The sequence below is a fragment of the Enhydra lutris genome, unplaced genomic scaffold (genome assembly GCF_002288905.1).
Source record: "Enhydra lutris kenyoni isolate GAN:26980312 unplaced genomic scaffold, ASM228890v2 scaffoldscaffold12, whole genome shotgun sequence".
Lineage (NCBI taxonomy): Eukaryota > Metazoa > Chordata > Mammalia > Carnivora > Mustelidae > Enhydra > Enhydra lutris.
In genome coordinates, this window is record NW_019154096.1 from 46130716 (window position 1) to 46157509 (window position 26794).

The 26794-nt window shown below is 38.6% G+C and overlaps 1 protein-coding gene across 3 annotated transcripts in view; it reads right to left on the reverse strand.

Annotated features, from left to right (window-relative positions):
- LOC111144834 (insulin degrading enzyme) overlaps window positions 1-26794 on the reverse strand; it is a 109463-nt gene that overhangs the window by 57215 nt on the left and 25454 nt on the right. For all 3 annotated transcript variants that reach the window (XM_022499355.1, XM_022499354.1, XM_022499353.1), the window contains exons 2-4: window positions 20069-20253; window positions 18870-19077; window positions 15840-16009 (exon numbers count right to left, since the gene is read on the reverse strand). In XM_022499355.1, the coding sequence (XP_022355063.1) occupies window positions 15840-16009; window positions 18870-19077; window positions 20069-20253 (563 nt within the window). The remainder of the gene's footprint in view (window positions 1-15839; window positions 16010-18869; window positions 19078-20068; window positions 20254-26794) is intronic.

Here is a 26794-nt window from a genome sequence, read left to right on the forward strand (position 1 = left end):
TCCTAGCATTCTAGTCCCTATTCTTTTATTTTTAGGCCCATTTTAAAAATAAGACATGGGGCACCTGGGTGGGTCAGTCAACTGAGCATCTGACTCTTGGTTTCAGCTCTGGTCACAATCTTGGGGTTGTGGCTCTGTGCTTGGTAGGGAATTTGCTTCTTTCCCTGTGCCTCTGCCCTTCCCCCTGTGCCCACATGTGCCTGCTGACATGCTCATACTCTCTTTCTAAAATAAATAAATCTCAATAAATAAATAAATAAATAAAATAAAAATAGAGATAAAGTAGGAACATACACCAAACACACTAGACCACAGATTATGGCAAAACACTGACGATGCTGTATTAAAATGAGCAAAAGAACTGCGACAGAATACTAGACTAGCAAAGAGAATGAATAATCCACTGTTTCTATGCAACAGTATGAACGAAGTTCACAACCTCAAGGTACAGTGAGAGAAGTCAAACACAAAAGAATACACAGTTTTTCATTTCACTTATATAAAGCATAAAAACAGGCAAAACTAACCTGGGTTACTAGAAGTCAGACAGAGGTTACCCTTAGGGGATGGACAGTGACTACAAAGGGGCACAAAGAGGGCTAGGGAGGTGCAGGTAATGCTCTGTTTCTTCACTCGTTCCATGGTGTGCTCAGTTTTTGAAAATTCAGTGATTCATATATATATAACAGCAGAACATTCATTTACTTGATTCTTTAAATAGCAACAAAAGTAAGAATAACAAGAATAATTGATCAGAACCACACACAGGCTTATGCATACTTGCTATACTTTACAACACAAAGTTAAAAGAAACAAAGAGCCAAAAGAATCATTGTCAACAACAATTTAGCTCACCTGAGGTCCTATATCTAATGATATGGGACCTCTGGCCAAACTGCTGAAGAGAAGCTCAGTCACATCTGCTCTGAAAAGTGGCTTTCAGCCATAAATAGGTAACTATTCCATCAATCTACATATTCTTTGCTGCCTAGATGTTTTCATCTTTTCTAATACACAATGACAGAAGGAAGTTACAGTCCACTTGGGAACACAGCCCAGCGTGGCAGCTCCATGTCCTCCGAGGTACCTGAATCAGAAAGAGGAAGGGGTTCTCCACTATAACTATCTTGGGATCAGGATAGTCAGCTCTCAATCCATTGACAGAGAAACACGGATACTAGGTATGATGAGCCAACCAAAAAAAATTTTTAAATAATAAATCAATACATACATACAAAGCATTTTTCTTGGCAAGTGGCAGAGGAAGAAGTCAAAGATTCAAAAAATAAGAAAGAACTGACCAGCATACCATCACGGCTACAGGACCGTGTAGCAAGGAATACAGGTGACATTTAGGAGCTCAGAGCAGCCCCTGGTTGACAGCCAGCATGGAAATGGTGATCTCAGTCTGATGGCTAAAAGGAACTGAATTTTGCCTATGGTTAAGAATAACCTTGGAAGATGTTTTTCCCAGGTGGGCATTTTATGTAGTCAGTATCTTGGTTTCAGCCTGTGATACCCTGAGCAAAGAATTCCATGCCATGCCATGCCAGACTTCAGACCTATAAAACTAGGAGCTAATAAATGGGTACTGTTTTATAATAATAAGTTTTTAAAAATTTTTATTTATTTACTTGAGAGAGAGAGAGAGTGAGTGCACAAAGAGGGAGAGGGAGAAGCAGACACCCCACTGAGCAGGGAGCACAACACAGGCTTGATCCCAGGACCCTGAGATCACTACCTGAGCCGAAGGCAGATGCTTAACAGACTGAGCCACCCAGGTGTGCCTGTAATAATTTTAAAAATCCAAAAAACAAATGGGCCAAAGAGTCAGGCTCACTGTTAAGTTTATTAATCCTTTTATAACAAATCCTTTAAAAGAGTTTACTAAAAACAGGAAGTCTAGCTGATGGAATTTCTCAAGAAACAGTGAGACAAGGAAATGAAAGGACAAGCAGGACATAAAGCACAGAACTCTGTAATTAGTCCTTAAATCAACTGGGCTCTGCTAGAGTTGGTGGCAAGACCCTTAGGCAGAGAAGTGCAGAGAAACAGGCCCAGCTTTGGTGCTCACAGAGCTCTCATCTCATCCAGCCTCAGCCAGCTTCCACTGCATGACCTTAAGCAAATTACTTTACTCCCCTTAGGCTCAGTCTCCATTCTGACATTGGTAGGTTTATACCAAATTAGAAAAAAAAAAAAAAAAAAAAATTCGTGTAAAAAAGCTTAAGAATAATATTTACATTCAATAAATAGCAAAAATATGAAAGTCTGATGACAGCTACTGCAGTTTAGGGATGCAGAGAAACAAGAACTCAGCCACCGCAAGAGAAAGTATGAACTGAATCAGCTGCTACAAGCACCAGTTTGGCAGATGTACCGAATGTGAGGAGGGACATACCCTACGACACGGTAACTCCCTAAAGAACTCTGTGCACAAGGACACATGTACGAGACCGCTCACAGCAGCACTATTTCATTAACAGGAAAACACAAACAGTGACACAATTAATTTGTCAAATAGCAGCAATGAAAATTTAAAAACTCACCAGAGGTACATTCACCAACTTACAAATATAACAGTGAATGAAAAATACAAGTGGCAGAGATTATTCAGAATAAAATACCATTTTTGTAAAACTAAAGACTATATTAGTTTAGTTTACCTCTAAACATAATGTTTAGAGGTAAATACATGACTAGCGATTTTTTTTTTTTTTTTAAACATGAGACCTGACAGTCACCAAACTTAAGATAGTGGTTGTGTCCCAGAAGCAGGGAGGAAAATGCAACTGGAGAAAAAAACATCAGATGTTCAAACTGTATTTGTAACGCTCTGCATCTTTAAGTACTATGTAGAGAATGACCTGCCAAATGCTTTTGAACTTATCTCTTTTATGACCTAGCGAATCTGTAAAAATGTTAACATATTCAAGAGAATACTTGATGTATAACAAAATAAACACACAATAAACAGCAGCTACTGCTACTATGCTGTGGACTGTAGGAGGGACTCCTGGCTTCTGAGAATATCACAGAAACCATGGCACTTAAGCAGAGAAGAAAGCTCAGGAAATGGTCTAGATGACTTTCCTCTACCTAAGAATCCATTCGTGGAGAACAATGTGAATATGGCTGGGATACCAAATACCAAGCAGTTCAATCTCTAGACACATACTGTCCTAATTTGGTGCTAACTCAGTGAGGTCATTCCTATCAAACGGAAATGCTGCTACCAAAATCCTGACTCCTACCTTTCTGGCTCTGTTACCATTCCAGGGAGCTCCAGCAGTGGACTGAGGACATCAGGGTTGCTGACTGGGACACTTCCACTCTGGGCTGAAGAGAGCACTGGCTTGGCAGATGGGAGACTCAGGGTTTCTTGTCCTGACTCCATCATGTATCAATTAAGCAACCTTGGAAAAGTCTCTCAATATCTCCAAGGGGTCATTTATTTGATCTGCAAAATAGGGGCAATATGGATACATGCCCAGTTGTTAAGAGCTGGGGCTCAATCCCTGACTCCTCTGTCTCCCAGCCACGAGACACAGGCAAGTCTCTTAACCTCACTAGACCCCAGTTTCCTTATTTGTAACTAAGAATAATAAGAGAACCAAACTCACGGGATTGCAAGGATTGAATGAATAGCCTCTGTCAGACAATAACTATTAAATATTAACCTGGATTGTCATGAAGATGATGAAAAGTGAAAATGGAGATGAAAAAGGTTTTGTAAACTATAAAGCTCAGTAAATACGATCTTCTACTTTCACTGCTACGACTACTTTAAACACTATTAAAAAGAGAAAAACTTACAAACTCAGTACTAATAGATACAAAAACTGAATTTATTTTCCTAGAAAATTCTGGAGCCAGGAATATATTCCTTACATTGTAGGAAAGACTGAGTTTGAAGTTTTAGATATCTGTTTTAGAATATAAAGCTGTCTTCAACCGTGTCTGATAAGGTGTTCAAGGAAGGATCAAGTTGATAGTAATAACCATGAAAATCTTAAATGTTTTCTGATAACCCAAGATTCTAAAAATTAGTATTATCTATAGCTAGTTACTTGAAATTACATTTGAACCTTGAACAACATGAGTTTGAACTTCATAGGTCCACTCCTATGCAGACTTTTTTTCAATAAATACAGTACATGTGTAAATGAATACAATTAAATAAATACTATAAATGTACTTTCTCTTATGATTTCAACATTCTCTTTTCTCTGGCTTACTTTAAGAATACAGTATACAACACAAAGAATATATAAAATCTATATTAACTGATTGTTTATGTTATTGGTAAGGCTTCTGGTCCACATAGGCTATTAGTAGTTAAGATTTTGGGAAGTCAAAAGTTACACAAGAGGGGCCCCTGGCTGGCTCAGACAGAGGACTGTGCAACTCCCACACTGTTCAAGGATTGAATGTATTATAAATCCTTTTTTCTAAAAAAGCTCTTTCTTCCTGCTATAACAATCTTCTAAAAATCCTGGAAGAGACTAGGGCCTTTTGAGACACATATGAATTTTCCTATAAAATTAAAAAGGGCAATTCTCCTGCCCCTGGGTTAGTACATACAAGTACAGGATGCAAATTATGAGACAGGACTAGAAGTGAAAACCTCACAAGTGCCCTAATAAAGCATCTGTACACTTGATTAATCCAGTTCTGGATTCCCGTAAATTTCTAGTTTTCCAAAGACCCATATCCTAGCAAGGAAAAAAACAAGACAGTAAAAACATCCTGGAAAAACTTAGGGAATATTAAATGACTAACTGGGCTGAAACATATCAAATATTTGTAATGTCCAAACAAATGAGTCATCATCCAAAGATGCTAGGGAACCAACTCATTATTTTGAAAACTGTAAATGAAGGGAATGAATCAAGCATTTGTCGGGGTGCCTTTCCTATAACAACTATTATTCAAATAGGAGGAGAAATAACCGAATTAGAATTAGGGAGGCGAAGCACTGAGAATCAATGGTTGTGACACTACAAATAGACAACTAGACTTTATATGCCCCTGATGGAAGAACACACCACCACCTATAAACTCTTGTCCAAAAACACCCCAACTACCAATTTGTGGAAATTATGACAGAGGTCAGAGGAATATGTTAAACTACATTGTTGGGATGCACGTAGAAAAATCTGGGCTATGCAAAGTTATATACAGCAACCAACCTAATCCTTCATTAACTAAATTCTAGGGGGGTAAGAGGAGGGAGATGAAGGATGAACCTATACCTACCAACCAGAAGATATTTAAAGACCTATCAATTACTAACATTTCAACATTATGTGGACCCTAATCCAAATAAACTTTTAAAAATTATAGATTTTTATGAGACAACTAGAAATTTGAAAACTAGATATTGGAGATTAGTGATAGTGCTATTTTTGTCATTGTTAAAAGAGTCATTATCTTTTAGAGACATATATTGAAATATTTGTGAGTAAAAGGATATGATGTTTAGGATCTCCTCAAAATAATACAAGAGGGTAAATGGGAATGTGGATTAGCCAGGACTGGCCAGTGGCAGAGTGATACATACATAGGGTTTATTATAGTATCTGTCTATTATTGTAGGTTTTAAAGTCTTCGTTTAAAAAAGAGAAAGGGATGGAGAGATGAGAGAAATGGTAAATAATTAACTGTTATCAGGGTCCCATTCTGTGTCATTATCATCATCCCAAGATCAGAAGTCAATTACCTTGGGGTTTATATTTCATACTTTTCAATTCTAATCTATTTTCTTGCTCTGTTCCTCTTCCTATGGAAAAGTGTCTTTTATTATAACTAAATTACTCTGAGTCATATGCTCTAAAAGATATTGGGTTCATTCCTCAGTCACAGTTTCTTCTTCTTGTCACAGTTTTGGGGGCCAAGCTAACATTATGGTAGAGTACATAGGCTTTGAGTTAAGACTGACTTGGTATGGAAACTTCTAACCTACACAAACTTCAATTGTCACCCTACCTCCCTCTCCCTGCTTGCCCTCTCTTAGTTCAGTTCAGCATCTGTCAAAGGGCATGAGGAAATTTCAGTATTGGTGGTGAAGGTTAAGTGAAATCATATTAGGCAGAACGCCTACCCAGTGTGTGGCATTTAATACTCATACAATAAATATTAGTTCTTTTTCCTCTTGAATGGCTCTTCCTTCTGCTTAAGAAAATCCTACCTACCCTTCAGAAGAATTCAGTTTGCATTTCCTCTAAGGTCCTGGAAAATTTAATTCCAGGGAACACTAAGCAGGTAGAATAGAACAGTGATTAAAAGCTGGGTTTTTAATCACTGGTTCACATCACAGCTCCAGCATTTAAAAGCTGAGTGACACCAAGCAATTTACTGACCTCTCAAGTGTTAGTGTACTCATCTATAAAGTGAAAATAATAAGCACGTATCTACAAAGGATATTTTAAGAATTAAGTTAAATAATCCATTTAAAATACTTTGCACAGTGCTCAATAAAATTTAGTGCAGAGGAAGAGAAAAAAGAGATAATGATCCTGGAAAATCAAACCCGACATTATTCTCCAGTGAAATCCTGGATTTGCCATAAGTTTCCAACTCAACTATAAGCACCTTGAGTGCAAAGATATTGGCTACATTTCTTCACATATTCTAACGTACTTTACATGTAGGGGGGTTAGAGAAGAATTACTTGTCAACTAAGGGAGACAGACATCATCTGGGCTAACTTATAACACTCTACTCAAATTCTTTTTTTTTTTTTTTATAGATTTTACCTATTTATTCGTCAGAGAGAGAGAGAGAGAGAGCGAGAGTGAGCACAGGCAGATAGAGTGGCAGGCAGAGGCAGAGGGAGAAGCAGGCTCCCTGCTGAGCAAGGAGCCCGATGTGGGACTCGATCCCAGGACCCTGGGATCATGACCTGAGCCGAAAGCAGCCGCTTAACCAACTGAGCCACCCAGGTGTCCCATCTACTCAAATTCTTATAATCCTGTGGCACATACTACAAAGCGTACTCAAGTAAATAACAATTAAGTAAGAAAAATAGCACCTATCCCTAAAATACAATGCTACCCACCCTCTTTTTCCATGTGCCCTCCTACTTTGTCTTTCACTCCACCTGTACAACAAGGAGGGCCTGTTTTGTTTCCCTCATCCACTCCCTGATTTCCTTCTTTTATTTCCTTTCCAGCTGACTAAATCCAGTTGTTCGCACAGTGTGTGTGGTGTTATGTTCAGAGAAAGAGATCACTGAAAATAAACGAGAACTAGGGGCTCGTGGGTGGCTCAGTGGGTTAAGCCTCTGCCTTCAGCTCAGGTCATGATCCCAGGGTCCTGGGATCGAGCCCCACATCAGGCTCTCTGCTTAGCGGGGAGCCTGCTTCTCCCTCTCTCTCTGCCTGCCTCTCTGCCTATTTGTAATCTCTGTCTGTCAAATAAATAAATAGATAAATCTTTAAAAAAAAAAAAAAAACAGAACTAAGGTTTTCCCTTTCCTTTTCTAAACTACTTTAAAAAATCCAATTGCTCCTGCTTTTATTCCAGGGAGAGGCAAAATGAATGAATAAATCCATAAATGGCATCCAATTTATCAGGAACCATGGAACTCAAACTAAAGGCACAGGTAACGATACATGAAGTAAAAAGCTCATGTGGACACCAAGAGAACAACATTCCTCTAAGAACACAATGCCTAAAAGTCAGTTCACCAAACCTACTCTGGAGTCGCTCTTGGCTGACCAACTTACCTTTCATGGCAAGGTCCTTTTCAAACTTTGGACCTCTCTCACAGCTATGATATAATTATTGTGAAGACTACTATTATTTATTTAAAATTATTACAGTCCCCAGACATTTTGCTAGCCACTTCACATGTATAGCTTCATTTAATTCTCATGTCAACCCAATATGGGAGGAAACTGAGGCTTACAGAAGGTAAGAAACTTGCCCAGAGTCTCTGAGCTGCCCAGTGGTAGTGGAAATATTCACCTTGAGTACTGCCCAACTTTGGAAGCCAAACTTAAAATCACCTAGGAATATGCTAGTTGGAAGTGGGATTCTTGGCTGAAGTCTGAGGCTAGGAAAGTCACACAGGGATTCAATGAAGACATATGTGTGGAGACAGATTTAACACACAGTAGCTATGAAAACAACTTTCAAACAGATTAACTGACTTCAAACAGAAAAATACTTGCCAGATGTCATCTTGAGAATGTGAGAACTGAGCATGGGAACCCAAGACACAAGAAAAAGGACAACAGTTTAAGGGCTTGTCCCACTTGGTTAGACAAAGGTTTACAAAACCAAATGCTTAGTAGAACAAGACAGGTAATCTGCAGATTTCTTTCAATACAGACAAGCTTAAGTAGTAAACATACAAACAGTCCTCACACACAAAAGTAGGCTTTCTCCCGCTCATCTTGAGAAGTGCTACCCTCTCAGCCTTTCATTTTCCCCTTTTCGTTAGGTAATCGGGTAAAAGAAATATTTCATTTCTCTTTTAATCTTAAAATTGTGAAATATTTATAAATATTTAAGCATCCAGCATTACACCATTTATACCTATGTACTCACTACCCAATTTTATCACTCTTCACATTTTGCTGTATTTTGTCACAAAATTATTTCCGCCCAGAGATAAAGTCTTGCCTCCCCTCTCCTCCTGTCTCTCTCTCCCCACTCCCAGAGATACTAAAAAGAATTTGGTGTTTAATCATTCACATGCATATTTTATACTATATTATATAAACATAAGGACATTAACAAGATGCAGTACTGTTCTGCCTGTTTTCAGATTTTATAGAAAGCTATCCCACAAAACACAATCTGCAAGTTGAATTTTGCTCAAAATATTTTGTTCTTTACTTGGTTTCGATACATGAGCTCTAGTTCACTCATTTTAACTTTTCTAGAATATTCCACTGTATGAACAGACAAAAATGTATTAATGTATTCAACTGTTGACAGTCATTTTAAGTCATTTCCTACTTTTTACTAGTTCAAAAAAATGCTTCTTGACCATTCTTGTGTATGTTCCCCTGTGCACAACAACTAAACTTGTTTCTCTCTAGGGTATATGTCAAGAAATGGGTTCCTTGGGTCAAAGGGCATGGGCACCACTTCATTAGATATTGCTAAACTGCTTTATGATGTGGATGAACCAATTTATTTCCCCAAAAACAGCATATGAGTTTGTTTTTCTACATCCTAACCAACACAATTCTCAGTTTTGCCTGACTTTTGATTGTTGCCAACCTGATAGATGTGAAATGGTATCACATTATTTATTTTTATTTTAATTTTTTAAGTAGGCTCCATGCCCAGCATGGAGCCCAACTCAGGGCTTGAACTCTCAACCCCGAGGTCAAGACCTGAGCTGAGATCAAGAGCCCAGGCGCCCCTCGTTATTTCATTTTTTATTTTTTTATTTTATTTTTCCCTCATTTTAATGATTTGAACATCTTTTTAATGTTTATTCGACTACCCTCTTCTTTTAACTCCATATTCATATTCCATGGCTATTTCTCTAATGAGCCCTTTTATCTTTTACTTATTTACTTACAGAAGTTTTTCTGTTATATGCTTTGTAAATATCTTCACTGGATATGTGGATTATCTTTTGCTTTTAGGTCTATTGAACAGAAATTTAAAATTTTAATGAAGACAAATTTATCTTTAAACAAGTAATTTATCTTTATCTCTAGAAGATATGATTTGTGCTTTGTGTGTTTAATAACACTTCAAAAAATTTTAATTCCAGCACTGTTAAGATAAAGGGTATTAGTTTCAGGTGTACAGTATAGTGGTTTGATAATTCTGTACACTAGTCAGTGTTCTTCATAAGTGTATACTTAATCCCCTTCACCTATTTCACCTATCCCCACCCACCTCCCCCCTGATAACCATCAGCTTCAGTTTGTTCTCTATAGTTTAAAAGTCTGTTTTTTGATTTGTCTCTCTCCTTTTTTCTTCCCCCTTTAAGAACACTTTTCTTAAGATGAAAAAAAAATCTGTATTTTTCTCTACAAGTTGTAAAGTTTTCTTTCTATAATTAGAAAGAATTATAATTGACCTGCAATTTATCTTTCTGTATGGTATGAGACAAGCACCTAATTTTACTTATTTCTATACAGGTAATTTCCCTTCATCTTTTTGTAATGTAGCTCTGTCTTGGGTCAAATTTCCATATATGTGTAGTTATATTTCTAGGGCCTATAATCTGTTATCTTTCTGTATTCTTGCACCAATTCCCCTACGGTAACAACTAGAACTTTATAAGAAGTGTTGGTATCCGGTAGAATTAGTATTTTCTTTGTTGTTCTTCAAAAGCATCTTTGCTATTCTTGGCCCTTTACTCTAATTTTTTTTTTAAGATTTATTTATTTTAGAGAGAGAGAATGTGCACCCGCAAAAGGGGCAGAGAGAGAGGGAGAGAAAGAATCTCAGATTCCCCACTAAATGGGGAACCTGACATTGGGCTCAATCTCACGACCCTGAGATGATGATCCGAACTGAAACCTTTTTGGTTTTTGGATGCTCAACCAACTGAGTCACCCAGGCACCCCTCTTTCTTACTAATTTTATAATCAGATTATCAGATTCCTCAAACAAACAGATAAACAAAACAAGACAAAACTAGGGCTTTCAACTGGCACTGCATTGGATTAAGATAAATTTGTGGTGAACTCACATCTGTGTGATACTGAGTTTACCCATTCATGAACATGGTTTATTTTCCCATTTACTAAAGTATTCTTTCATATGCACTATATATTTCTTGCACCTCTTGTTAGATTTATTTCTAAATACCTTATAGATATTTTTATACTAAGTAAAATCACTTTTCCTGTAATATTCTTCTAATTGATTACTAATAATACAAGAAAGCAATTTTAGTGTTTCTTGTCTTTTGGCAACCTTGACGTATTATCTTACTTTTAATGGTTAATGTAAAGATATTCTTGGGGGTACCTGGGTGGCTCACTGGGTTAAGCCTCTGCCTTCATCTCAGGTCATGGTCTCAGGGTCCTGGGATAGAGCCCCACATCAGGCTCTCTGCTCAGCAAGGAGCCTGCCTCCCCACTCTCTCTCTCTGCCTGCCTCTCTGCCTACTTGTGATCTCTCTCTCTCTCTCTGTCAAATAAATAAATAAAATCTTTTTTAAAAAAAATAAAATAAAGATTTTCTTGAATACTTTTATGCAGACAATCATGAAATAAGTTTTCTTTTGCTTCCTTTCTACCTCGTACATATCACACTGCCTTCCCTTATTTCAACAATTAGTAACTATAGTATAGTAGCTGAACAAAAAACAAAAAAGTAAGCACACAGTATTCCTGTTTTGTTTTTGCCTTTCAATGGAAATCCTTCTGAAACCCTATCATTAATTATGTTTGACACAGGTTTTTATCAGCTCAAGAGTATTGTTGTTGTTTTGGAGAGAACACATGTGTGCACATGTACACACACACGTATGTGCGCAAGCTGGGGAGGGAGGGGAGAGGAAGAGAGAGAGAATCTTAAGCAGGCTCCAGCCCAGTGCAGAGCCCAAGGTAGGTCTTGATCTCATGATCCTGAGATCATGACCTGATTCAAAAATCAAGAGTCAGAATACTTTATCAACTGAGCCACTCATGCACCCTCTTGCTGTTCTTATCCATGAACAAGTGCTGAGCTTTAACAAATGCTTTTTCTGAGTCTACCAAAATGCCTAATAACACTTGGTTTGGGACCTATTATGATGAAATAAAATTTTTTAAAAAGATTGTATTTATTTATTTGACAGAAATCACAAGTAGGCAGAGAGGCAGGCAGAGAGAGAGGGGGGAAGCAGGCTCCCAGCTGAGCAGAGAGCCCGATGTGGGGCTTGATCTCAGGACCCTGAGATCATGACCTGAGCCGAAGGCAGAGCTTAACCCACTGAGCCACTCAAGTGCCCCATGATGAAATAAATTTAATGTACTGGCAGACCAGAATTTTTTTTTTAAAGAAAGAATATAACAGAGGGATCAAGATATTAGATAGAGACTATTTGGTAAAACTTTCATTTGGCTGCTTACAAAATCACACATCTATATGCTCTGAATTATTAAGTAAAACATGCTTCTACAGTGGGCTGTATACAAAAAAGTTTGAAAGCAACTGATCTATACTATTTTGAAGCATGAAAAACCACTATGAAGGACAAACATCTTACTGTAAGGTTTTCTTAAAAATAAATAGCACAATACTTGGCCTTTGTTCATTTAAAAATACTCAGCTTTTCCTGTTATCTTTATCTAAATAATGTTTTAGGGGCACACGGGTGGCTCAGTTGTTAAGTGTCTGCCCTGGGCTCAGGTCGTTATCCCAGAATCCTGGGATCGAGCCCCGCATCAGGCTCCCTGCTCAGCGGGGAAGCCTGCTTCTCCCTCCCTCACTCTCCCTGCTTGTGTTCCCTCTCGTTCTCTGTCAAATAAACAAAATGCTTAAAAAAGTTTTAAATATATTTTAATATTTTAAGTATTATTATTATTATTATTAACATAAGAAGTCCTAATCCCTTGATGGAGAAAATGACCCATTCACAGAAATATCTGAAGTCAATAAAAGTAAAAGAAGTAAACTAAGTATAAATTTCTGAAAAGGATTCTTTTTCAAGGATCACTTTTGTAAAATGTTATATGTGTAATTTCTAGAGTAAGTGTATACAGCTTCCATCATGTTTTCAAACATATCTGTGACCTTAAAAATGGACAGAACCTCTACCCCAAAAAGTTCAATGTTAGGTTATACTTCTTTTAAAAACAATTTTTTGAAAAGATTATTTTAGAGAGAGAGAGCACGCACACAAGCGCGCGTGCCTGCATGAGTAGAGGGAGGGGCAGAGGCAGAATATCTCCAATAATCTCCTTGCTGAACACGGAGCCCAGTGCAAGGCTCAATCCACAACCCTGAGATCAGGACCCAAGCCCAGACAGAGTCGGACACTTAACTGACTGAACCACCCAGGCGCCCCTAGTTTATACTTCTAAAATAAGAAGGTAACTGGACATTTGCATTACATCTATCACATTTTCTGTACTTCTGTGCTGAGTCTGGCTCAGTCATCTCTTAACTGTTCCTCTTAGCTCATACTTCACTGACTAACTCCCAGCCTTGTCATAGGTTTATTAAAAACAAGCATGCCCTCAGAATCCATCCATACATAAATGACCATTCAATGTTTCTCTTCACCCATCACTCCTAAAACCTTCCTCCAGAACATTTTAAGACTGTTCCTAGCTTGTGACCAGAAGTAATATCACCGGCCTTATTCACCGGATTTATTTCTGGAAGATTTAGGGCTGCTTCCTGATTATGCTGATTATGATTTGTCACCAGTGAGGCTATTTAAAAGAAAGCAACTCTCAAAGAGGAGCTCCAACATGTTCTGCACAAAAGCAGCATTGTTGGTATGGAACCTACCAGAGAGACGACTTAAAGTACAACAGTTTGGATGGAATGATTTTGAAATTTGTTGTTTTTGTTATTGTTTTTACAACTCATATCCCCTTCTTGATATATCACACATGTTCACATTCTCTACCAAAGCCACCTTTCTTTTTCTTTTTCTTTTTTTTCTTATGGGGGGAGAAGCAGAGGAAGAGGGACAGAGAGAATCTTAAGTAGGCTCTACACCTAGCACAGAGCCCGACACGGGGCTCAATCTCTCACAACCTTGTGATCATGACCTGAGCCAAAATCAAGAGTCGGACACTAAACCGACTAAGCCACCTAGGTGTACCCAAAAGCCACTTTTCAGACAACTGAGATCTGCACAGACATTTGAGGGACCACAGTATTCATGTTAACCATGATGCTGACACTGACTGCCACGTACTAGAGATAAAAACCTAAAGAACATAGTATCACTGCTTCTAACCGCAATGTTTAAAAACTCTTATAATTCTCTTTTCTCTCTCTGCCCCTCCCCCTGCTTGTTCTCTGGTTCTCGCTCTCTCTAAAATAATAAATCTTTTTTGGGGCACCTCGGTGGCTCAGGTCACGATCCCAGAGTCCTGGGATCAACCCACACATCAGGATCCCTGCTCAGCGGGAAGCCTGCTTTTCCCTCTCCCACTCCCCCGGCTTGTGTTCCCTCTCTCGCTGTGTCTCTTCCTGCCAAATAAATAAATATAATCTTAAAAAAAAATAGAGTAATAAATTTTTTTTGAAAAATAAATGAAACAAATAAAAACTCCTAATTCAGGGCACCTGGAGGGGCTCAGTCAGGAGAGCATGTGACTCTTAATCTTGGGGTCATGAGTTTGAGCGCACTGAATGTAGCAATTACCAAAAAAAAAAAAAAAAAAAAAAAAAAAACAAAACCCTTAAAAAAAAAAAAATCCTTCTAATTCTGCAAAGCTATGCTAATTCCCTGGCTGCTGTTGGGATATACTGGAATGGTATCCAAACTGAAAGAAAGCTGTCTTTATAGTCTTAAGAAATGTTCCCAAATTAAGTTATATAAGATGCATAAATTTGTAAGTGCACTGAACAATCTATTATTTTTATGCCATTTTATAATCCCCAAAGCAGTATTTTAATCATAGCAACCTGTTAACGATTACATCTGGTGAGTGGGATTGGCAGAAGTAGATGACGAAAAGAGAGTTTTTGTTTTTGCTTTTTTTAAAAAATACTTTTGCACTGTTTAAATATTTAAACACACACTTTTTAATGAAAAATTGAATAAAGAAAAACACTACAATTATGAAATCAAGAATCTCCACATTTATTGTATTCTACTCCCTGTCATCACCACCTCTAATCTCTTTCCAGGAGATTGCAGCACCCTGACAGCAAGCGCCTGGTGCGTCTTCCACAGTGTTCGAGCTCCCACAGCCATCCCTAGGAGGGATGCTAAGCCTGTGCAGGGAGTAGAGGTGGAGGCGATGGGAGCAAGACAATTCAACAAGCCTTGAAGTGAGCATTAAAAAAAGCACTCCTGGGGCGCCTGGGTGGCTCAGTGGGTTAAAGCCTCTGCCTTCGGCTCAGATCATGATCCCAGGGTCCTGGGATCGAGCCCGGTATCGGGCTCTCTGCTCGGCGGGGAGCCTGCTTCCTCCTCTCTCTCTGCCTGCCTCTCTGCCTACTTGTGATCTCTGTCTGTCAAATAAATAAATAAAATCTTAAAAAAAAAAAAAAAGGCACTCCTATTTGGAAGGTAAACTTCAGAATACAAGGATCTATTTTCTCTTTGAAATGCTACTTAACGTCTATTCACATCTCTAACTGCTGTGCTCCTTAAACATCCAGACCCCACCCTGTATGAATGACGGCCAGAGTACATCTCCTAGAGGGCGAAATAATTGCTTACGTCATTATTACCATCACTTTGAGTATATCATCCCAAGTTATATGTATGAAGTCCACTGCCCATCTGACATCTGACATCTTTTTGAACTACCAGCTAAAATGCTAGTCACCTGTTAGAGTGACTTCATTCTTACTGTTGCTAAACTCTGAATACATTTTATATCTTCTTATCCAACAAACTTGCTTCATATTTGATCACTGTTCTTAATAACCCATCACTTTCTCCATGCATCTCTTACAACTAAGCTTCAGCCTCATTTCAGGTCACAAGCCACAAATATGAGTGCCAACACAGGGACCAGACAGATAACAAACGTAGGGGTATGGTAAGCAATAACAGGGAGTAGCAACAATATAACATCTTCTCAGGACTGCCAGTTTATAAAAAACAAGGTACTAGGAATGGGGAGTCCTAAAATCCTCTAACCTGAACTGTAAAATACAATACTGTGAAAAGAGGCCATGGGTTTAAATGAGGTCAGAGAGAACTAATGCATGAAAGCCGATGTTTGACAAACCTGTCCCAAATTTGCTGAAGGGGTGTTTGGGATTCCCCGTAGCTTTTTCCAACTGAAAGAGTCTCCAGGCATCGTTCATCACATTCTTCTCATGTTCTGAATCAACCGCATTCACCTCTCTGTCTTTGCAACTCTCATCAAATAAAGGGCACAAGAAAAATTGTGCAAACCTAAGGGTGTGAAACACAATTAACAATTTGAAAGCTGTTATTTTAAAAGAGTGGCCTTTAAAAAATAAGTTTGAAACTTAACAGATAAGAAATATGAATTCTACTGAACCAAAAAACTGCCATTGCTACCAAGAAAAAAGAAATGAGAAATAAGTTCCAAGTAACAGAAGAAAAATACTGGACATGTGTAAATTCAGAGGAACCAATCTACCTCAGATATTAGTGAAAATATACTCCACAGACACACTTCAGATGCCAATCCCAAGTTCACCTTGTACCTGGGCTTCTAACTAACAGCCTACAGGTCAGAGGTTCCCACCACCTCCTCTGGTTCAATTAATTTGCTACAGCAGCTCACAGGACTCAGAGAAACCTTTTAGTTACTAGATTACCAGTTTATGATAAAAGGATACAATTCAGGAATAGCCAGATGGAAACAATGCACAGGACAAGGTACACAGAAAAAGGCATGGAAGCCACTCTCCCCAAGCTCCAGGTTTTCACCAACTAGGAAGTTCTGCAAACCCTGCCCTCTTGGTTTTTTTATGGACGCTTCATTACATAAGCATGACTGATTAAATCACAGGCCATTGGTGACTGAACTCCAGCCCCTCCTCCCCCTCCTGGAAGGTCTAGGGATAGGAGTGAAAGTTCCAACCTTCCAATCATAGGGCTAGTTGCACTGGAAACCAGCGCCCCATCAGGTTACCTAAGGGCTTCCCAAAGTCGCCTCAATAACATACCAAAGACACCTTTAACACTCTCAATCACTTAGGAAATCCTAAGGGTTTTAGGAGGTTTTGGCCAGGAATAGGGAGAAAGACCAAATATATATTTCTTTTTTTTTTTTTTTTAAGATTTTATTTATTTATTTGAGAGAGAGACAGTGAGAGAGAGCATGAGCAAGGAGAAGGTCAGAGGGAGAAGCAGCCTCCCCATGGAGCTGGGAGCCTGATGCGGGACTCGATCCCAGGACTCCGGGATCATGACCTGAGCCAAAGGCAGTCGTCCAACCAACTGAGCCACCCAGGCGTCCCTATATTTCTTATTATAAGCCAACAACAGCAAAAAGTCAGGCAGACTTAGAAGACAGTAGCAATCTATTTAAAATATGCAATTTGACAAGTCATGAAAATCCTTGCTATGTACGGCTAATTCTCCAAAAAAGGAAAATGCAGGTGACAGTTCTTGGGCAAATCAATCTTAAATTTACAGTTTTAGGTGCAAAGACACAGACATTTCAGGACAAACTAAGTGACCTACTTTTTTTTTAATTTCTTTTTAAGTAGTCTCCACACTGAGCATGGAGTCCAACATGGGGCTCAAACTCACGACCGTGAGATCAAGACCCAAGCCGAGATCAAGAGTCTAACACTTGGGGCACCTGGGTGGCTCAGTGGGTTAAAGCCTCTGCCTTCGGCTCAGGTCATGATCCCAGGGTCCTGGGATCGAGCCCCGCATCAGGCTCCCTGCTCAGCGGGGAGCCTGCTTCCCTTCCTCTCTCTCTGCCTGTCTCTCTGCCTACTTGTGATCTCTGTCAAATAAATAAATAAAATCTTTAAAAAAAAAAAAAAAGTCGAACACTTAACCAACTGAGCCACCCAGGCACTTCAAGTGACCCACTTTTTTAAAGGCTCTACTTGAATAACTTTTCTTCTTATGGAGAAAAACAAACCACCTTTAACTAGTGGGGAAAGAATAATGGAATGAAAATCCTACAACATACTAGTTTGACAAAGACACAATTATGGGCTTTTATAAAATATTAAAGAGAATTTAAAATTTTAATATTAATTATTAAATTATTAATGGCTCAGTGGGTTAAAGCCTCTGCCTTCGGCTCAGGTCATGATCTCAGGGTCCTGGGATCGAGCCCCGCATCAGGCTCTCTACTCGGTGGGAGGCCTGCTTCCTCCTCTCTCTGCCTGCCTCTCTGCCTACTTGTGATTTCTCTCTCTCTGTCAAATAAATAAATAAAATCTTTAAAAAAAAAAAAAAGAAAAGAAAAGAAATAGGTCAGACAGAGAAAGACAAATATGATCTCACGTTTTGTAGAATGTGAAAAACAAAACTCATAAATACAGAGAACAGACTGGCAGTTGTCAAAAGAAAGGGGATTTAGGAAGTGAGTAAAAGGAGTAAAGAGATACAAACTTCCAGTTGTAAATGTCATGGGGCTATAACATGCAGCATGGTAACTATAGTCAATAATATAGCATTGCAAACTTGAACGCTGCAGAAGGGTAAATCCTAAAAGTTCTCATCATAAGAAAAAAAATTTTTTTGTAATTTTGTATGATGACAGATGGTAACTAGACCTCCAATGGTGATCATTTTGTAATGTACACAAATATTGAATCATGATGTTGTATACCTGAAACTGCTACAATGTCAACTATACTCCAATTAAAAAAAAAAAAATTCCATATGCACTAAGTATCCCTGAGACTAGAGTAACTAAAGGAGAACAGAATGTTTAAGTTCTAGCATTCTGGAATAGGAGCACGTTTGAAAAGAAATCCATGACACTATTACAGTTTATTCTTCATGACATGCTTCATATGGAATACCAGTAAGAACGGGAAGAGCTGGTGAGAATTCTGTAAGTCAGTAAAATATTATGTAGGGCTGAAGACTGGCTTAAAGTCATGCCATTATTTTCCCTCTACCACAAGGTAAATACGTAATATCACCCATTATTTTTCTTCTTTTTTATAAAACATAGGGGAAAATACTAGTTAAAATACTTTTTGTTAAGCTATAAAGCTGTGGAGACATCTTTGTAAAAACAGTAACTGTTACTACTATTAATGTAATAAAGTACACAAAACTGGATAATTCATAGGGTATTTGGCATTACCTGTCCAGGGCACCCTCTAGGTGTTCGTGGGAAACATCAAAATAGTAATTGGTATGTTCTCCACTAGTAAAGGCATTTGAACTTCCTGCATGCTCACTGAGAAACTGGCTGTATTCATTTTCTTTAGGGTATTTCTTTGTTCCCAAAAATAGCATATGTTCACAAAAATGACTTAAGCCAGCAATATTTGGAGGATCTGACAATGAACCTGAAAGAGAAGAAAAAAACACATCTTTTTTTATGTTGAAAGTTATAAAATACAGATGGATTGCAAATGATCTGGAACTTCCGTTAACATGACAACTCCAACCATAGAGCCAGAGAAAGTTAGGCACAGTCTGCTCTAAAATGGTATTGTGTAGATTCTAGCCTCAGCTTCTGATAGTAATTAGTCGGTAACTTGGGACAGATTACTCAGTCTCTCTGGACATTAGTTTCCTCACACATCACTGGAGGGAAAGAAAGAGTTGAACTGACTCTTTTATAAGAGCTAGAACTTTCTAGTTCAGGCATCTTATTGCAGGAGATAATACAGTGTAGTGGTAAGAGCATAGATTGAGGGTTACCAGCTCTGCGAAATTGTGAGCACAATACTTTATCTGGCCTCAGTTGCTTTTTCTATACATACCTAATCTAGAGAGCTGTGCGAACACAAATCAAATGAGAGCTGCAAAGTGCACTATGTCATACTTGGCAATAATTATTTGTTCAATACATGATGGTTATTACCTTATTTCTTCAATTTTAAAACGCTATTGAGTTAAATAAAAGCTTTTCAAAGAGGAAAAAAAGAAACACACCTATGTACAGATAGGTGAGAAACAACCCGATGAAAGCTACATTAAATTAAAAGGAAATGTGCACACAAGAATCTAGAAAACATGGTATTCCCTAGTGTACCAAAAGTATACAAAAGTGAAAGCATTACCATTGCTACTGTAAAGGATGGGAATTGATTTCCTTACCACTAGGTCACCTTAACTGAGAACCTGACAAAATGTCTTGGTAAATAAATGTAAGATTATTTGATTTTGATGAATATAGATTGTCAATAGCTGTACAGGGCTACTGCACGAAGTAAGGTACATCAAACCGGTAACTAGGAGGTCTTCATTTGCACATATATGGAGAGTTCTAATAAATGTCAATATTAGATGAAGAAAACAGAACCAAGCTTAATTCACAATTTTAAACTGTACCTATGTGCACATCAAGTGCTGCTGATGACTTATCCGTGGTCGGATCACTGATGAGAAGTACTTTGATACCATTGGCCAGCTCTAGCCCACGGTATTCTCGCTTGTCTTCGGGAGATTTGATAATGTGATTTCCTAGTCTCTTGATAGCTGGATTATTCATCTTGCTGTAAGTCTTCTCTTGGAAACTGAAAAGAAAAAAAAGTTTTAATTGTTGCATTGTGGCTTAATTTTTTTTAACGAATAAAGAATAGTATCAAGCAAACCCACATATCATCAGATAAAAAAATAACTGGAGGAATTTTTTTTATAGCTCATCAACAGAGTATAATCATTCCTCTCTTCCCTCTTACCCCTCATTCTTTTGTTAGAGAAATGCTAACAATATTGTTTTTGTGGAGCCCTATTTAATCAAGGAGAGCATCTGGGATAAGGATTTGAGACAGGATAGCTGGTCAGCTGTGCTGACCTAGAATGGATTCTTAATTACCAATAACTGCTTTCCACATATTTCAGAAATATTTACTAAAGTAAGATGAGAGATTGTGTAAAGATTATTATTGGACCAACCAAAACATTGCTCAACCTGATGATATTCAAAGACAGGACAGAGCTAGAACTCACACGTCTGATACGCACATGCTCATAACATAGAGGACAACCCCCCATGAGAAAAAAAACCTGTTAAGTCCTGATACAAATAAGAGACCTGGGTTACACTATGAAAGCAAAAAAAAAAGGAAAGAAAGAAAGAAAGGTAAGAAAGGGAGGAAGGAAGGAAAGAAGGAAGGACATACAAACAAAAAGTGGGAAGGATCCCAAGTAATTTTTATAATCTGGTGAAGCAGTCCTCTCCTGTCCTCTCTAGGAAAGCTGAATTACTAAGATGGGAAGAGGCTGTTAACACACAGAATTCTGTAGGAGTATTATCTGGTATTAGCACAGGGAAGGGATGTTCCAGAGTCTGGGATTATGCATGTTTTTGAAACAAAGAGTAGATGCTTTTTTGGTCTATGTTGGGAATCATCTAAGAGACAAAAATGAGCCTGTTATTATCAATAGGCTAATAATCAGGTAAAGCCCAAAACATCTGACATTAGAGAGGAAAAATGACCCTATGCTAGCATATTTTCTTCTTACCTGAAAGACAAAAGAAGTAGATCTGTCTGCTCCTTAAAGACTGACAGATGTTCAGATTTAAAGATAAATCAGAAGGGGCATAAATAGGCATTACTATTATCTTCAATAAAACCTTTATTTTTTGCATTAAAATACCTGGAAATTGGGGAGGGAAAAAATCTGGCTTGCTTTTATCACAATACCTTCCTCTCTGAAATTGTCTAACTATTCTTCTGAGTAACAACTGATAAAACAAAGAGGTCTGCTCCTATTAAGACTGTCATCTAGGCACCTGGGTGGCTCATTAGTTAAGTGTCTGCCTTTGGCTCAGGTCATGATCTCAGGGTCCAGGGATAGGGCTCCCTTCTCTGCGGGGAGTCTGTTTCTCCCTCTGCTCCTCTCCCTGCTTGTGATCTCTCTCTCTCTCTCTCTGTCTCACTCTCCCTCTCTCTCAGATAAATAAAATCTTAAAAAAAAAAAACTGTCGTCTAGATGTCGTCTAGATCTCCTTTTGGGAAGACTCTTCAGAATTTTAAAATAGTATAAGTCATACCAAAAATATAATACTGGTTTTTTAAAAATCACATAGTACTTTATATAGATAGTGCTAATAGTCATGCCCTATTTATAGTAAAACTATTTTTTGAAAAATAAAGCATAAAATATAATGCTAACATTTTTGGAATATAAGATCACCACTGGAAAATTCAAAAGCAATTTGGAAGTTATAAGGTATTATTAACAGCTCCTTTCTATTTCATTAGTCACAAGCCACTGAAGTTCGATGCTCAAGACAGATGAAAATATCTGAGTGCAAAGTCTTAGAAAAGGTGTTTTGCGGTTAAAAAAAAAAAAAATCTCAGGGTAACAGAAAATGATCTACCTGAGCCCCCAAAGAGGGGCACAAAGATAACAATCCTGGCTAAGACATTTCCCAAAGGACAATCTGTTTCCACTACAACAAATGCCTTCAGTACGTAGCTGATTTCAAGGACTTTAATCTGGGTTAAGATTAAATAAACCACGAGGCAACCTCCATTAAGACCCCCAAGAAGAAGAGCAGCATTAAAAGAAAATAGGAAAGCTCAGTGTGTACCACAGAGAAGAGCCTATGCTCCTTCCTATAAGGCTCTACTGGGTGGGCGGGGGGGATTCTTATGGGTTTCACCAAGCGGGAGGAAAAACCAAAGACTATTTTTTATTTCAATATGCCATTGCTTTCACCTAACTCCCTCTACTGTGCTCGCCCCAGTTAGTCTGGCCTAGGAGAACCAAGGGCTACAAATGACTAAAATGTAATGACAATGACAATGGAGCTCTAAAAAGTCTGTCCAACCCCCAGCTGTGGTGGGGAAATGAAACACAGCTTACTTTCCTAGGACGAATGGTCTTATTCTGTGGGAGGTGAAAAATTCATTAGAAGATAACCACCTTCCACTACAGGCTACATTCCCCTTATCCAGATTTCCATTTTTTCAAAGGAAAAAAAAATATGTGCCATCACAGTTCATCACAGTCATGTACAGAACTCATTGAGATAGTGAAGGCATGCCTGATTGATATCCTTGCTGCGGCTGACTACAAGGAGATGAATTTATTCTCTAAGTCAAATATAAAAATTAGTCCAACTACTTTTAGACATTTGTATAAGAGATCAAGGACAACTATAAATTTCTATGCTGGCAATGCTACCAAATCAAATATCATGACTTCTTGAGGAAGTAAAAGCCGAAAGAAACAGTAGCAACATCTTCGAACGAGACCCATCCCCAGCAATCTATATTCAGTAGGCATAGTCTGGATCCCTGCAGCCTAGCTATATCAGCACATCCAACAACAATCCGATTCTCACCTTCTGGAGAACTGAAGGAAATGATCGGGAACTCCTCTGATGATGAATTCATCAACAGCTTGTCTGTCTCTGTATTTATACTCATGAGATCATATCCCAGCTCCCTCATTAGCATAAAGCCTTCAGGAGTAATTCTGACTTTCAGATGACAGGCTGATGCTAACTCAAATGCTTTCCCAGACACTTATTTGATATTTTTAACCTAAGTCAAAATCTTAGGAGCAATAAAACTACTTTCCATTTTAGCAACCTTATCATACATTGGAAACTTCGTAAAGCACAACATTGTCAGTGTTCAGCATTCTGATAAACTGGAGAGAGATCGAGTAATTACAGCGTATTTTGTAGTTCCGTTCAGAATTTAAAACAATGCCTAAAATCACATTAGGTAAAAGCTGGAAGAGTCATCACAGATTATCTGGTCGTTTGCAGTATGGGGACTGGCAGCACTGGTCATTCCAGAGAGCTGGTTAATAATGCAAAATATCAGAAACCACTGAGATACCCACTGAGCCAGAATCTGCATTTGAACAAGCTCCCTAAGTGGGCTAGTCTCATCTTACTTATATGGAAACTGAAGGTCAAGGAATTTAAATTGCTTGTCCAGGATCATACAGCAAAAGGTTACAATTAGAACTCAACTCTTAACTTCCAGTCCTGTGTCCACCCCAGCTCCCCCAGAGCCAAAGGAATATTTAAAGACGTCTATTAAAGGGGCGCCTGGGTGGCTCAGTGGGTTAAGCCTCTACCTTTGGCTCAGGTTATGATCTCAGCGTCCTGGGATCGCGCCCCGCATCATCGGGCTGTCTGCTCAGTGGGGAGCCTGCTTCCCTCTCTCTCTGCCTGCCTCTCTGCCTACTTGTGATCTGTCAAATAAATAAATAAAATCTTAAAGAAAAAAAAAAGAGGCCTATTAAGGTGCAGACACTACATCACATATGTTAGCTATAAAGATGCGTGCCCCAGAGCCCTTGCTCTGAAGGAACCAGGACTAGTGAAGGGAAAACAGGTCATTATCTTTTAAGTGTGGTGACAAAGTTGTTCCCGGGGCACTACGAGAATAATGAAATGAGGAAGGGGGAGTAACGAAATGGGGGCAAAACTCTGTCTAAGAGGGGAGAGAGGGGAAAGAGGAAGTGGAAGCATGCCAAATAAAAGGAAGGACATACCTGAGCAAAGGACTGGTGGTGAGAAAAAAAAGAGGAGGCATAAAGGAGAAAAACAAGAGCTTGGAGTTAATAGAACTACAACCAGAACACTCCCTGAAAGATCATTAATTTTTATCTAGACAAGTAAAGACCTAAACTGCAGGTGTGCAAAATCAAATTCCCACACAGGTCATTTCCAAATTCCCATACCAAGAGGAAATTTTTTATGCAAATAATCTTTTATTCAAATGACCTTCTGCAGTCTTTTTTTCCCTTTTTTTGTAAAGATTTTATTTATTTATTTGACAGAGAGAGAGAGATCACAAGTAGGCAGAGAGGCAGGCAGAGAGACAGGGGAAAGCAGGCTCCCCACCGAGCAGAGAGCCCAATGCAGGGCTCATCCCAGGACCCTGAGATCATGACCTGAGCCGAAGGCAGAGGCTTAACCCACTGAGCCACCCAGGTGCCCCTCTCCTATCTCTTTAAAAGGTGTCTCCCAGCCTATGTAACAGGAGATTGAGAAATTTTACTTTGCGTTTGCTCTTTACCCACCCCCATAGCCCCAGACATATAAAGGTAGACCTCATCTATTTCTAATTTCTAAATGCATGACCTATAAACCTGAACAGGTGAGTGACCATGCTAATAGCAAAATTATAAATCAAAACCTCCCTTCTGTGGAATCCACCCACCCACTCCTAAAACCATGGGCAGAAGCTGAGCTTGCCTACCACGTTCCTAAATGTGGGGGAGGCAGCCAGAGAGAAAAATGCCTGAAATCAGAACCACACAATAAACGTCCTTTCCTCCATGAGGAAGACAGAGGTAAGAGAGAATATCAAGGTAGTAGTGGTATGAGCTCTAGGATGCTTCAGTATAAGATCACATATTCTCAAATACTATTCATGTTATTTGACCTAAAAAATCACAACATCTCTCAGGGAAGCAAATACCCATGGCTCTTCAGTTATACGGACCAGTACACCTCACTTTATACACCAGCTAGATCACAAAGGTGGGTATAAACTAAAATCTTGTCAATTAAATCTTATTTTCCTGTGATGAGATGTTTGCCTTTCTTTGTTCCAAGCAGAATGTCAGCTGTTCTAACTTTGCAGCCTATGGAAAGAAGTTTACCATGAAAAAATGAACTTTAAATGAATAAGGGTGGTTGCAAGTTAAAGGACTCCTACAGCAGCACCTGGGTGGTTAAGCATCTGACTCTTGATTTCAGCTCAGGTCATGATTTCAAAGTTGTGAGATGGAGCCCTGTGGCATCAGCTCCCCAGTCAGTGCCCTGTCTGCTCGAGATTCTCTCTCCCTCTGCCCCTCCCCCTGTGGTGGTGTGTGCGCGCTCTCTCTCTCTCTCTCTCTGAAATAAATAAAATTTTGAAAAATAAATAAAGGAATCCTATAGCAGCATTTTAGAGATAAGTGCTTTTGCAAATTTTTAGCTTTGGTGACTACATATCACTGGCTATTCATTTCAAAAGTGACAAGCTTAACATGAAACACTTCATAGGGGCCTTATGGAGGTTGAAGCAAACTAGAAAAACCTTCATTTTATACCTCTTGCCACACAGTTACTTAACTATGGTTTTCTTACAGTTGTAGTTTGGGTTCTGAAGGTGTTTCACACCTTCTTCCTTCTCCTATAGGTAGCCTTCAGGCTGTTAGAAAATTTAAGATGCCACAGTACAAAACCAAGACTAACAATTACTCTCATTTTTAAAGTGTCCTATGCTTTATAAACTGCTCATTTAATTCTCCCATTCTCCCTAAGTGACAGGTCACAGCAGCTGTTGATGGTCATTCTCCTCAACCCCAGAAGAGGAAACAAAAGCTCAGTGATTAAGTGACTTGCCCAACGGCATTTACACAATTGATTCACGGCAGAGCTGCAACTACAGAGAAAAAGGAAGCGTGGGAAGGGGAGGAGCAGAAGGTGGTACTTAAGAAAATCATATATGGCTTTCTTCCTCAGCTCCCACAGCCCTTCCTTGACCCAATTCCCCTGCCTTACAATCCCACATAACAAAAACAAGGAAACAAAAATTAAAATAGGTCAAAATAAATGCTCCAGTTCTTTTACTCCTTTCTCCCCATAGAAAATAGAGATAGGTAGTGGAAGGAGCCTGGAAGAATGCTTCTAATCTGCCAGACTCCTGAGAGGAGAACCATACTATCTCATGATACTTAGATAATGAAAAAATAAAAAGGAAAACGTATGGCAGGATTAAATGTGTGGCAAGTTCAAAGGGAGAGAAGAGTGTACAATTGTTTCATGCATGAAAGGGAATACAATAATAATGACTACAGTAGATCAGTAGAGCTAATTTATTTAATTTTTATTTTTCAGAAACATAGAGTAAGCCACATGAACAAACAAAAAGGAGAAAAATAACAATCATCTGAGTAGATGCAGAAAAAAGTTAACTAAACTCAACAATTTATTTTAAGTCTGCAAACTAGAAGAAAATTCCTTCATCTGAAAAAATATTCATAAAAACTACAGCAATCATCATACGCAATGGTAAAATAATGCAGACACCCACAACCCCCTTCCCCACAAATAGTATGTCATTATCCTCTCTTCTATTCAACAATGGG